This window comes from Brachyhypopomus gauderio, chromosome 13, assembly GCF_052324685.1.
Source record: "Brachyhypopomus gauderio isolate BG-103 chromosome 13, BGAUD_0.2, whole genome shotgun sequence".
Classification (NCBI taxonomy): domain Eukaryota; kingdom Metazoa; phylum Chordata; class Actinopteri; order Gymnotiformes; family Hypopomidae; genus Brachyhypopomus; species Brachyhypopomus gauderio.
Window position 1 is genome coordinate 3,124,380 of NC_135223.1, and position 14,979 is coordinate 3,139,358.

A 14,979-nucleotide genomic window follows, 5' to 3' on the forward strand; every position below is an offset into this window, starting at 1 on the left:
ATCAAAAGTTTAAACTGAGAATGTATCATTTTAAGGGAAAAATATGTTGTTTCAAAATTTCATGGCGTCAACAAATCTCAAAAAGTTAGAACAAGGCTATTTTTACCACTGTGTGGCATCCCCCCCTTCTTACAACACTCAACAGACATCTGGGGACAGAGGAGACCAGTTTCTCAAGTTTAGAAATAGGAATGCTCTCCCATTCATGTCTAATACAGGCCTCTAACTGTTCAATCATCTTGGGCCTTGGTGTGTGTGTGTGTGTGGAGCAACGCGTGATTGTGATGAGTGTTTCTATTGGATGTTAGGTGGTGACGGACATCTCTGACTGCCCCTCCTCTGATGGTGATGGAGGTCCAGACGGGCGCGGCCAGCTGGACTCCTCCGGCCCGGAGCCCCTGCAGCAGCCCCACAGGTCTGTGAGCGAGTGGCTTCGCTCCGTGCAGGCGCTGCTACACACACCTCAGAAGCAAACTGACGGGACCTCAAGGACCCCCGAGGACTCTGGCAAAAAGAGGCACAGGTTTGAAAGGCAAGGACGATTCTGATGACTATATCCATACATGTGATTGAAATTTTGGTTGTGGTGTGAGTAGAAATAGTCAAGGATTTAAGGAAGAGAAGACACAATATCAAAGAATATATCCCGTAATAAAACAATACAGTTGCACATGTGTCACAAAGGACTTGGAAAAATCCCAAATTATAGGTAATAAAACCTTTATAATGTCCTACTTAGCAGATTATAATGGTCTTTTGTATTGTCCAAACGATATTTGGAAAGTGGCGCCTTAATGCTGTCAGAGCCCAACCACAACATGGGCTAAATAAGGTTGTAACGTTCCACATTGTTGAAATAAAAATGCTCGCAAAATAGAAAAACAAAATAACACAATTCCATCCAGCCCAAGCAGGGAATCTGACCTTTCTTTTATGCTCACATCTGTTGCTTCTGTTGTGCCATCCTTTAAATGTGCGAGTGGTGTGTGATGTAACTCACAGCGGTAAGGGGCTCTATAATCTTCACCATGTGCTTCTGTTGCTGAAAGGTTGATAGTGCTGTGAATCTGCTTACTGCATCCTTGTAGTGGGGGTCTTGCAGAAAGACTGAACAGAATTCAGCGGCGACAGAGGTCAGCTGTAAGTTTCTGGAGACACCAGTCTGTGTCCAACGTTACCACACCTACAGGTAAGAAGGACATGCGCTCTTAACTGTTCATGAGTGTGATAGAGAGAGAGAGAAAGAGAGGGGGGGGGGCATGCAGACAATTAGGCAGGCAGACAGACAGACACTATGTGGGTGCACTATGTAAAATGTCATTAAAAAAATTGGAACGTGCAAATCATTGAAACTTTATGTTTAATGGAAAATAGTGGAAAGACAACATGTCAATGATGAAAGTTTTTTTTCTTTTCTGACACAATTACGCCCATTTTGAATTTGATGCAAGCAGTAAATTTCAAAAAGTTTTGCAACAGGAGCACAGGTGGGATGCCACTCCCACTCGTTAGGTTAATTGGCAGCAGGTCAGTAAGATGATTGGGTAGAAACCCAGAGTGGTAAATTAAGAAGGACAGTTGAGAAGGGGATCACCACAAGAATTATGGGTACTCAGTGTAAAAGTACGGTCCATCGGTCCAACATCATTGAAGGATTCAGAGAATCCCTAGAAATTCCTGTACACAAGGGGCAAAGCCCAAAGCCAGCACTGGGTTAAAAACCAGACATGGTTCTGTGTTGGAAATGGCCACATGAGCTCAGGAACACTTCTGAAAACTAGACTTATTTCAGCAAGACAAAACCAAGCCACGTACTGCGTGGATTACAGCGGCGTAGCTCTGCAGCAGGAGTCTGGGGGCTCCTGGGACCTGCCTACAGCCCAGACATGCTCAAAACATCTGACACATTATAACATGAAAAATGTGACAACTGAGACCCTGGGGGCTGGAGGTGTGTCCGGATCATTGCTCACGTGTAATTCAGAAAACATTTTCTACAGAGTGAAAATTAAAACATAAGAAATGACGTGACCGTGACGTGGTCATCTACGTTTCGCGCCATAATCTCACAGACAGTACAATACGCACACCAATAGAAGTACAAGGTGTCTTCAGCGTTGTTCTCCCTGCAACGTTAAACGCACGGATCATGTGTTCCGTGTCTTCAGACCTTCCCAAGAGACTGTTAGGAGCGCTGCTGTGCGTTTTGGCACCGGGCCTACGAAATCTTTAAATACTATAAACGTGACTCTACTGTGAACACAGAGCTGACCAGAACTGTCTGTTCAGTTATTAACATACAATGGTGTGGAAATTTGCAGCGGGGGTGGGGATTTTTGCTTTGTGTTTTTTATTTTGTGGTTATTGTTTTTTGCATGCAGTTCTAATTAACTCATTAACCCATGTTCATGAATGTTCAGCACCGAAGCCAGAGCTTCAGGACGAAATGAAGCGTTTGATGATCATTTCTTATCATCTTAGGATGCTTCATTCTTTCGTTCCATTATTCAGTCTGTTCTCTCCACTACTAACCACCAGCTGTAGATTTGTAGAGCACATTTTGCTTTCATGGTTTCATTTCAGTTTTTAGGGTGCTAAAATGTTTTCATTACAAAGGAATTTGTAACATTTTCTTGCTACTCTGGAACATTTGTTGTTTTTCTGTATTTGGCTACATTTGATCCTGCCTCAGACATTTGCAGTGGGTGGAAAAAGAGTTTGATGCATTTTGTGATAATTACCTGATGCATTTTTATTGCGTGTATTTTCTGGTCATATCGCCTGGCGAGCCAGGACCCCCGCAAAGCTGCTTTGTGACAACGGCTTGAGGAAAAAGAGCTAAACAAATAAATTTGATTTTGACACTTGACTTTAAAGGTTCGATTTTCAGTAGGAAACGCAACTCTGTCATCAACCTCAGCTTGCAGTTGGGACAGGAAACTACACACACACACACACACACACACACACGTGCCTCTACACCTCTCTTTTGTATTCATTTTCCACGGTATAACGGATTTTGTGTGTTCTCACACTCAGCGTGTGTGTGCTCCTGCGTGCCTGTGCACGTGTACACAGGGTGGCCGTACTTAGCACTTTGCCCTCAGCTGAGGTTAGACAATGCAGTAAATGAATGGGTGAGAAAGACAGCCCTCTTTCTTTAGAGTTAGGAGATAAACACGCAGCTACAGTCATTGTGCGGAACACTGGTTTTCTCCACAGACTAAACTAAAGGGTTTTTTTTTCTCTGTTGACAATAGATGCATTTGTATGAAGCCACTGTCAAGTTTCATCTGTGGCAGAGTTTATTTAAGCTTCTAGTTTATGATGCATCCTTTGTATATGTCGTATATGCAATTAACTCCTCTACAGTAAAGAAACGATTATTTGACTCAACAGCCAATCTCCACGTACAACCATTAGTAGCAACATTGTCACAAACAATATATTTTCATTTTAATCTGCATTTGTGTATGTGCATAGTACATGCAGGCTGGCCCACGCGCACCCTGTGGATCGATAATAACGAGTCAGAACTGATTGAAGCTGTCCGCCGAACCTGATGCTGTTTACGCCGTGTGTGTGTGTGTGTGTGTGTGGCAGAGGAGAGGCCAGGCGTGCTGGTCCTGCGCGTGCGGGGCGTGCGGGAGGCGTGCGGGATGCAGGCCGCCCTGTGCGACAGACCCGCGGAGGGGGGGCCCTGCGTGGCGCTCTTCTGCAAGGAAACGGCCACGCGCCTGTGTCCTGCTGTGGGAGACACCATCCACGTCTACCCACCATGGTGAGAGTCTCGCCCTCTCTCGCTGCAGGACTCTCACACACGTGGTTAGGGCACGTCTGTGGTTTTGCTCTTCTGCTACAAATGGGACGAGCCCAGAGTGGTTGTTCCAGCTGGGGTGTGTACATGTGTCCTGCATCAGTGCTCAGTTGGCCCACGGCCCAAACGTGTCCTCCCAAGAGCAGTCTGTGGTCAGGAACAGAGGGGAGAGAGAGAGAGATAACACAAACCGTACCTGACAGCAGATTTGGCCACTGTGAAGTATTGTCCCCCCACTGTACATTCACACTCTGAATGTGGGTGTATCTAAAGGAGATTCTTGTGAGGGTATGTGGGATTTTTTTGTTTAGATAGTCAAAAATAGTAGAGTAAAGTGCTGGCATAGAGTCAAAAATCTATTTGCAATGAATATTTTTATATTTTTAGGCTGGTTTTTAAATACATTGGCTTGATGCCAACGCTATCATTAACTCTACTGCACACTGGCAAATTGGTAAAAGGATAGTGACCACTGGTGTGAACATATTAACATCATATACATAGCAATCAGTTATTCATATGTCCTCAATCTGATGTAAATGTCTAACTAGACATTCCTAAAATGTGGAATAAGTGGTAATAAGTAGTAACAAGTGCTTCATAAAGGATGAACCAAAGAGAAGCGACATGGTGAACAGTCAATGAACTATTCACTGAATTTCAGGGTAGCCTGACTTAGGATATGTCATCCAGAAGACGGATGGTTAAAGGTACAGTGAACATGGGTCATGTACAAGACTGAATACATTTGGTGTTATATATGACGAGGATGAGGTAATCTAAAATGTGTTTCGCTCATCCCCATAAGTGTTTTTATTCATTTTGATTGAATCCTCTGCATTGTTTATCGTACTGGAAATACAAGACTGATTATTTCCAATTGTATGTAATTGTTGTATGTAATTGTGTAAAACATATCTGATCATATATAGCTCATTCTTCACTGCTGTCCTTCAGACCCTGTGTTCCCATGTTGAGTTTTTACCGTTTTATTACAGCGACATGGTGAGATGTTGTGGAGTGGAGCGGTGAGTCACGGTGTGGCTGGAGTTCAGCAGTTGGCACAAATGCCTTGAGAATACAACACTGAATAGCAGAGGTCTGCTAGGACCTTTTTTAGGGGGCACGTTGTGGGGGTGGGTGGGGGGGTCGTAGAGGAACGGCTGGATTCCAGCTCCAGGGGAGGAGATGCGAAGCCCACGCTACAGCTACGAACACGAGCCAAAAGCCAGGGGCCCTCCTCTCTCCCTCTATCTCCCTCTCTCTCCCCCTCTCCCTCTCCCGCACGCTCCATCTCTCCCACGCCGCTCCCACGTCATTACTCCGCTCCAGGGAACGGACCACGTTCCTCTTCCTGGCAGCTCTGCGCTCATTTCCAGCAATCCAGGGGAAAAACACAGCTGGATCCTTTTCTGCTCTCGCTATTTCTCTCTCGTTTCCTTGTGTCTCCCTGACCCTGTTAAGGAGCAGCAGATCACAATAGCTCTGACTGACGCCAGGGAGAAGAATTAAAAACACATGCAGCACATTGTGTTACTGGCATATGTGGTCTTTACTACTTTCTCTTTCTGTGTGGGTGGGTGTGTGTGTGTGGAGAGGGGGTGATTAGTTTTAGGGCAGTCATAACTAGGAAAGCCCACATGCTTGCTTGCTTGATCCTGGAAAGTCCGTCAGTTTGACGAGTGAAGATCTTGGCAGAAATGTGGAGCTACGTTTGAAGCCAAATGAAGATTTTCAAGGATTTTGTTTTTCACTTGAACACACGAGGTTCTGAGAAGTGTTCTAACGTGATGAGAATTTGCTCGTGTTTCTGACTCCTGGTTCTTACATGTAGAAAGACGGAGCGGGTCTCTTCAGTGCCTCTTTCACAGTTTAATCCTGTAACGGTACGGGATTCCTTATCACATCCTCTGTAGTGGCGGATTATTTTGATAAATGACAAAGCAAAGCGTTTTCCTCCTCACGGGAATATAACCGTGTTTCTGTTTTTCTTCACCCTGCATAGCTTCAGAAACAGGTTGTGCGCGCGCGCCTATGTACACATGAATCAGAGAAAAGCTGTGTTCTGATACTTTACTGCTGTCCCAATTAAAGTACATTTCCAGTGACACACGTGACTAAAGCTCCCCACTCCTTAACACACACACTCACACGTGTGCACACGCACAATCACACCAACGTTGGACAGGGGTGGGAGTGGGCGGAAATGGCTTCCATGTCTGTGCTGGTGACGGTGTCTACCCACACCCTCACCTGCGGAGAGGTCTGGCGTCATCTCCAGCTCTTTATTTACTTTAGAACTTCCTGTTCCACTGCCCAAACATAGAGGTACAAACAGAACAGAAGAGGTGCAGTATGGGTAGAAACACCATTCCTTCTAATCTCTGTAAAGGATTTTTTTTTTTTTGCTGTTTTATTTTAATTTTATTTGTTAGGCCAGATGTTAAAAGCAAAACGTTCCAGGATAGTTTATTTATCGTTACAGTTCTTTATCTTATAAACTTAATTTTGCCTTTTTTCTATTGCAAATGAGTTAAGATTGAGAAATGTGGTCTTAATAAAAGATTTCTGTAGAATGTAATTGTTTTCAACATTTAACATGTATTACTATGAGTCATCTAAAACAATATCAACATTGTTGTCATTCCGGCTGCCAGACCGAATGGAAGCTACATATTGAACTGGAGGGCAGTATTAGTTTTTATTGAATATTAGCTACTCTATATAAAAACAGATTTTTAATACCATAACATGCATGTAATTTAGTTAAAGTGTACATACTGGTTCTCTGTTGGAAATAATATTCCTCACTGCCCTCTTCAGACAGATGTTTAATTAATAAACTCAGAGGTGATAAGAGGGTCTGCTGGCGACCTTTGCCCGGCCTCCTGCCGCGGGGCGACACTGGCGGTGTGTTTGCGGTACGCGGGCGGGGGGGCTCCACCTCTCCTGTGTAAACGTGCCTCGGCTGGCCGCCGTCCAATTCTGGCATGAGCCCCCACGGTTCACGAAGTTCAGAGGGGAGAGTTCTCCTTCACGGGCCTCCGCTCCGTCCCGAGACCCGTTGGAGTCGTGACGTACCTGTATCATTATCTTCCCTGGTGCGTCATGAGCGGAGGGCCCAACAGGCCTGGGCTTGTAGCCTGAGCAAGAATAAAAGTTGGGTTTTTTTGTGTGTGTGTGTGTTTTTCTGGAGAAATACAACAGAATTTAATCAGTGTATGATTTTCAAAACATCGTAGATTTCCACATTCATTGTATATGATCTGTAAAATATGTTTTGGTAAATCGCTGTTGTTTATATAGGGTGACTGGCTAAAGTTAAGGGTCGATGATTTAAATGTAAATACTTTTTGAATCATACAAATGATCCCCGACCAAGTTTTACACACCACCACTAGGGAAGAACTTGGCTTGCTGTGTGCGTGCGTCTTGACCTGTGTGTGTTGAAGCAACCGAATGCTTGACCCCTTATTTTGCATTCTTACGTTGTTGTACTTTTTTATGTACTACATAACTCGGAGGACTCGTCATTTCACTGGAATGGAAAAAGGCATCTTAATCAGTTTGTCATTATCAGAGTGCTGTCTGCAGTTTCTCAAACAAAGCAAAGGCGGGTGTAGCTCTACGCGTGCTACCTGAGGATATTTAAAAACCCTTTAATGTATGTTTGCGGGTGCCTGCATAACGTTCATTCTTTTGACAAAGAGGAGTGAAACTGGCTAGATTCCTCGTGAAAATTCATAGAATTCATCAATATGATTGGACTATAAATAATAAGGACAGTGATTCTGTCAAATGATCATCCAGCTATACCAAAAAAAACCTCCCCAAAAAACTTCAAGCTTGATTTGACCAATCCTGTTTCTTCTAGGTTTTTCATTTGTTCTCGTGGTGTAGCTATGAATAATTACCTTTCACCTCGAGTGAAAATAATTCTCTTCATTTTCTTCTACTGTAGGCAGAGTCTAATTGTTGAGGGGGAAGAACATCCCATAATCCTGAACACTCATTTCAGCCAGAAGGTTTTATCAGAGGTGATACGGGACAGCAGCACCGCGCTGTCAAGAGCTCTGATGCCCGAGGAGAAGTCCAAACCGTTACCGTTAACCAGATGCTTATGGCAGAGAGGACCCGTCTTCCCGTCCACTCGGCAGTCCGCACCTGATGAACAGGTGTGTGGAGTATGAACATGACCAACTTTGACCAACATGTACAGGAGATTGCCGCCTCAGGTTTTGGGGCTAAAGCGGCTTTTAAATCTTGAAGGTTCTCAGCGTCACCCTCACAGTGTGAATGTTGATTTAAAGGAGCCCTAAACACGCATGTAACCGTTGAAAAGTCTGGTTTTAGAAGACTTTAGAATCTTTTACTGGCCTTTTGAGATGCAAAAGTTTTCATTAGGCAAATAATGGATTTTCAGTGAAGAGACACCCCCCCCCCCCCCCCCCCCCCCCCCCCCGGCTAGGCCTGACCCGAGTAACGAAGCCCCACTCCCACTTCTCCGACCACAGGTCTGCAGGGATGTGCGTGGTGCGTGCGAGTCTCTCCTGGAGGCCGTCCAGGCTTGTGGTCCGTCAGGCGTGCTGTGTGGCCCTGTGGAGGTGGCGGTTCAGAGGGTCTATTTCAGCAGCGTCTCACGCTCCCTGCCCTCACGCGGGCTAAAACGCAGAGCTGTCGGACCGACCGGACCAGCAGAACCTCGGCTGCACAGGTACTGCACTCCACATCCACTCACATGGGCGTCTGACGCACAGCCGATGTAGCTTTTAACATTGACAAAAGGATCATCGATGTAACGGACTGTAGCTTTTAACATTGACAAAACGACTACCAGACGTCCAGAATGATTGATAATGATGTCGCATTCTATACACTGTCTGGTCAGAACCATAAGAAACCTATTTTTCATACTCTCTGAATCCTGTGATCTTGTACGAAGGGATCTGAGGCCATAACGCGATGCAGAAACTCTCGAGATACCTTATATCTCTGGCACTGTGCCTTTCAGCTAACCCCACAGTGTGGCTTGGATCAGGGCTCAGATAATACCAGATAATACCATTACCTGAGCAGGGGTGCTTTCACACATTATTGTGCTCAAAGGTGAATGTTCCATTCCTGGTCTCCAGGGAGACATTTTTGTCTAAAGTTCCCAGATTTTGTGTAAAATGCACAATGAAGGTCAAAAACATTTTGTGTGATGTTTTTGTGTTTTTTTTTCTTCCCTAACCTTGTTGACACTTACTAAAATATCTCTTACTTATCACAAAACAAAAAGAAAAATGTCTTTTTCTGTCACGCTTTAAACCATTGTGTCCATTCTGGACCCTACTGGTGTTACACCAAATGTCTTAGGACAACACACAAGTTTCATCACACCCCAGATCTAATGGCACATTTGGCACTGATATTAAAAAGCTATTTAATCTCTCTGAACGATGCTGTATCTGATCACTCTTTCATTTGCTTTGAATTTCAGATTCAAGTACAAACCATGGAACTATATTTATGAAATTTCCATGAAACCATAAATAGCTTGCATTTAAATGTACACTTTAACGGGTAGCAAGTATGTCACTACTAATGAGTATTACACTTGTCTTACTAAGATGGGGTCATATGGAAAGAAGCCAGGGGTCAGAGGTCAAACAAGTTTCATTGAGATGCTTGAGATGGACTCTGCAGGTTTTAAAGGTGCAGCCTTTTCCATCAGTGGAGAACCATGTGGAGAATCAGTCTGTCCTGGGCCCTTGTAGTCTGTCCTGGAACAGAGGACGTTGGCAGATTCTGCACCCTTCGATGCTCTGAAATAAAGCATCAAGTGGATGCCAGCTGTGTGCAGTTTGGTGGGCGGAGACGAACCCGACTGCTGCATTACAGACCCGTCTGTAGGGATTTGGTGGTACATGAACACAGACTGTTCCCGTTTCACCACCCCAAGGTGGTTGGCAGTCTTGGAGGAGATGGTTAAACCAAGCCAAGCCGTACTGGTGCTGTGTCGGTCTGGATTACAATCTGAGGATTACAAGAATTTCTGAGTGTGATGGGTTAGACTAGAAGTGGTATTGTGGCTAACGTCACACAGAACTGTGGAGCAGATCCGATATTTTCCTGTATATACGATACAGATTTGTCATTTGACAGAAATCACACAGAATCTATAATTTTCAGTTGTGATTTGGGCAAGTACATATGTGTGATGTATGTCCAACACGCGTCAATACTGATGCATCAGTGCAGAGATGAACTGATTGGTCTCTGCAGGTGTCATGTGACGTTTATGTGAGTCCTGCTCAACATTCATTGTGCTGTTGTTCTGACAACAGTGAAAGTTGTCCAGCAACAGTGAGGGAGGGTTTCAGTGGCAGGGGGAACGCCAGGCACTATTTTTACCAATGTTGTCTTAATGGTACTTAATGGTAACTACTGGAATGGGAACGCACGTTCCTAGTGATGTAGTTGTTGGGCAACATGAGATTAGCAAATACGATAATAATAAGAAAATAATCTGCTGTTCATTTCTTAGTTTTTTTGTTGGTGTGAAATTTACTTTGATTCAGAGTTTGCAGCTGGCCACCACTGCAGGTGACATGAACATTATCTTTAGGTTCCTGACTTCGTTTCTCTGGTTCATCATCTTTGATGATGATGTTCCATGGAAGGCCTTCTTCTCACTGCACCATGTGGGATGCTCAGTTTTTGCGATACGCTACAAGGAACATGACGGCCTAAAAGTATCCTTCCAGGGATCGGACGGAGCCGGCGTGCCTTCTAAGAAAGCTGGCGTGGATCTGGCGTGTCTGTGGTATCTGTAGTGGTGTCGTGCTGTGTCATCTGTGGTGTTGGAACACCATGTCTGGTGTGATGGTTCTGGGCATTAGTGCAGGGTCCAGGCGTGCCATGCGACAAAGACGGTGGCCGACGTCCAGGAAATCTTCTTTCCAGCTGGAGTGCAGGAGTCTGGCAAGTACACCAGAGGTTGTAGTATCACCAGACGGTTAACCCTTCGAACGTGTAGCGGATTAGAAGGTTCTGCGGAAAACACCGAGGCCCGCTAGGACTTCTGGATCCAGTTTCGGTGGCAGTAAATATGTTTGTCGTTACTGGATGTTTAAATTACAAGATGCAAGCACCTGTGAAACCTTTCTCCGTTCTCCAAAGGTAGAGTTGATTCCAGAGCTGCGCCACCGTGTGACCACACAATATTGTTGCCTGGAAAACAAAACCACGCCACACTCGTACCCGTCTATCAAAATTCACATCTTACTTTCCTCTTTCTGTTTTTACTTTTGGCTCTAACAGAAAATCACCTAGCGGGCCGTGTTATTGTATCTGATTGTTTGTGAGTCTGTGTGTCAGTGGCCCACGTGTTCGAGGTGGTGTCCTCAGATCTTTTATAAACCACACCGCAGGAGTTCCAAGTCTTTTCTGAGGACATTCACCTCACCAAAAAAACAGACAGCATGCGCTCTAGATTCTATCAATGACTAACCAGTCAACTCCTCCCAGTACATACAGTTCACACTCAGTCTCCTCCCCCCACTGGCCACATGACATGACAAACAGCCCAGCCCTGTCACCGATCCAGGGCCACGCACTGGCAACGCACACAAGACATGAACTAAGAGTAGGTAGTGATCATATCAACACCCCCCCCCCCCCTTTCTACGGCAACAAATCAACAAATATAGGTTAGCTTGGGTTACTGATATTGCTGATGAAAATGTTCTTTAGCATCCAACTAGGTTAATGGTAAATGTTGAAAAGCATGAACCTTTTTATAAAGCCACACACACACACACACACACTCGTACTTTTGCACTTTTTTTTGTTGCTGCCCAGTAACAGCAGAGGGTCGAACTTGTTGACAGAACAAAAAGACGTGCACATGCTACTCAGATGGAAACAGATTGTTAGAAAGATGGAAATAGACGGAGCTCTAGAAAGGGAAGCGGATGGAACGAGACAGTGAAAGTCATTTGACTACCGCAAATAAGTCCCCGCCAGACACGCCAGTATCCTGTAAACACAAAAACAGATGAAGGTGAGCCATCCCAGAATGCTGTCTGCACATGCGTGTGTACCGGAGGGTCGTATTTCGGGCAGGACGGCAAGCCTGGACTTGACCTCCTGACCTGTGGTCAGGGTGATGATGTGTGTGTTCGAGCAGGGACTAGCACACAGATAGACGCGTAACAAGCTCCCTCATCAGTGGAGTCATCAGTTGAGTCCAGACAGGCGATCCCACGCGTATCTGGACCCTCTGACATGGCAGAGACAGACCACATCTCTGCTGTCACTTCCTCGCTCTGTCTCTCTGTTTTTTCGTCTCTTTTTCTGTCTTGGCCTCGTGCATACCTTCCATCGTGAGTTAAATACAGGGCACTGTTATTCCTAGTGGGGTGGTGTGGGTGGGGGTTTACTACCTTTTGAGGCTCACAGTTGCAGAACGGCTTAAAAGAGAACTGTCCAAAAAACCCAGAATTGAACACAATCTTGGTGCTTCTGAGTGGGATATTGGTAGGGTGTGTGTGTGTGTGTGTGTGTGTGTGTGTGTGTGTGTGTGTGTGTGTGTGTGTGTGTGTGTGTGTGTGTGTGTGTGTGTGTGTGTGTGAAAGCCAGTTTAACTCAGTGTATAAATATGTGGTTTAAACTTTACGTAGTCACCATCAACACATACCATACGACTCTAAATTGAATTGAAACCAATTAGGCATTTGAATTGTGTGGATGGTGTACAGAAATGTTTTGTAGCCATAATGTATTATCTTGCATGTCCAGTAGGAATGCAGCCTAATTAAAATGTATTGTTGTGGATGTAACTACATTAACTGCACCCGTGTCTAATGTCCATAGTCCAAACGCTGAGGGGATGTGTTACTGTGAATAATGTACAACTCTCGGCTACTTTTAGGACAGCCAAAGGCAACACGCAGGCATCTAGGCCAGTGATTTTGAGATTAACCAGCTGCATGTAACTAGCTAGTTAGCTAACTAGCTATATGTCTAACACAGAAATCAGACACTGCATCCCACTTCTTAAAATTATAAAGACACTCCAGCGAATTCAGTTATGACAAACTGGTACAATATCCACCCTTGACTTGAATATTCAAAAACTTCAGCATCTGCCTTTTGCTGAGCAGAAAACTGTATAAAATGTTGATTAATATTGAATGTTTACTTTTGATTCTTAAATGCTGTCACCATGAAGTATCACCTGTCCTGTTTGCATGCTGTCTGAATAGCCCATCTGGCCACCACGCAGTGGGCACAGGTTTATCTGTCTTTTGCTGCTCCCAGTGCTGTAAGGATCTTTATCAACACGCTACGGCTTGCTCTGAATTACTGAATCCACTTCAGACGTTTCTGCTTGTGTGATTGGACATGTAGGCCATAGATTGTAACTGGAACATGTTCGAGTCTGTGAGAAAGTATGTTTTTTTTTCCTGGGTTAAAGGATTAACAAGTTTAACAACTTTTTTTTTTTATACATATATGCCATGCTTTGTGTGTGTGTGGGTGTGTGTGTACGTGTGCGCACGTGAGTTTGTGTGAGTGTGCAGGTTTCAACAAGTACTCCTTGCAGATCACGCTGAGAGATAGAGGAGCCTTCAGCACTCAGAAAGTGACTCTCACTTTCTTCGGCTTCCCTGAACGTCTCTAGGTTCTGTTCTAGATCGTTCTTGCTTTCAGAAAGTGATCAGAATTTGTTTTTTTTTATTGCTCCAAGACAATATTTAGTTCCAGTAAAAGGTCCGGGGAATATAAACAAGCTGAAGAAGTGCTTAGTGTGAAGAGAGATGAGGAGAGAGGGGGATGTTTTCAGGAAAAGGTTAGAACAAAATGTGCTTGAGGTGTCTAATTACAGCCCTGTTTATCACATACTGCGTCCTTATTGGTGAATTCAGTGGTGGAAGGAAGCCCGCCCACTTTGTCCCTACCAATCATGTTTCATGGTAGCATTGAGCTAGGGAGGGCTACTCTCGGTGGGGTTTTGTGTGTGTGCGCGCGTCTGTGTGTGTGTGTGTGTGAGTTAGTGTGTGTGTGTTCCAGGAAGCGCCCCCAAGTTGCTGTGAATTCCTGCGATTACTCACAATAACAAATTCCTGAAGGTGGCCAGCCACTGCAGCTGGCCAATGACAGTGGGTCAGAGTGGCTGACAGCTCCTTCCAGCAGGGCGGGGGGCAGGAGTAACGTGGGGAGGAGGGGTGAGCAGGGGGGAATGGAGGTAGTTGTTTATGTCGACCTGGTCTAAGTACGTGGTGTCTCACTCTCATTCCTGCTCCGTTACCTCCTGACTTCTACAGTTTCATTTAGACCCACACAGGCCTAAACAAGCCTCACAGCTCATGATTCTGAAGCCATTCAGCGTCTGTCTCCCAGACCAGGACCTGTCAGCTCACACTTACTGGGTCCAATCTTAGCAATTGCCTGACTTTGTTTCATTGATTTCTGATTGGCCAAATGTTTTATGACTTGTAATCAAATATCCAAGACACAGAATATCTTTCACAGAAGATCTGTCATGATACCACAGAGAGAAATTTTGGGCAAAAGTGCTATTTAACATCCGCTTCATTAAAAAAATAAAATAAAAATTATTAAAATTATAAGCATCATTGTTCAAAAATGAAATTTTCTTTCACTTTATTTTTGCCCCTAAACAATGCTTCATGTCTTGGCTCAGGTGTAAACATCCATCTATGAAATTATAATCTGTACTCTGGCTAGTACTAATAATACCCAAATTTTGTTAATTCACCATTTGTTTTGTCTTCAGTACTGTTTATTTTTCTCAGTTTTCCAAGGAAATAGCCTATAAAAACTGATCGTTTTTACTGGCCACATAGGAAGTCCTAACCTTATAACCCGGAAGAAGATACAAGCTAATCCCCAGACAGTGTGGACATAGCCTGGAGACCCTCAACTGATTCTTCCATCTCTTTATAGAAAAGAGCTGGCTTTAATCTTTTCTGGCTGTATCGAGATGAAATGTGTCCATGCTGATAAACATTCTCCTTGTTTTCTCCATTTTGCGCTCCAGTCGATGAGCTAACGAGCGCTAGCTGTCCGTAGGTGTCCCCGTGTTTGTGGGTTCAGTGATATTAGAGCTGGTGTGCAGTCTGTGCAGATGTTACAACACTCTTCACCGGGGC

At 44.5% G+C, this 14,979-nt stretch overlaps 1 protein-coding gene across 1 annotated transcript in view; it reads left to right on the top strand.

Annotated features, from left to right (window-relative positions):
* Positions 1–14,979, top strand: part of spidr (scaffold protein involved in DNA repair) — a 40,575-nt gene that overhangs the window by 11,505 nt on the left and 14,091 nt on the right. Inside the window, exons 6-10 of the mRNA XM_076970300.1 lie at positions 309–532; positions 1,089–1,189; positions 3,604–3,781; positions 7,779–7,992; positions 8,332–8,531. Coding sequence (XP_076826415.1) covers positions 309–532; positions 1,089–1,189; positions 3,604–3,781; positions 7,779–7,992; positions 8,332–8,531 — 917 coding nt within the window. The remainder of the gene's footprint in view (positions 1–308; positions 533–1,088; positions 1,190–3,603; positions 3,782–7,778; positions 7,993–8,331; positions 8,532–14,979) is intronic.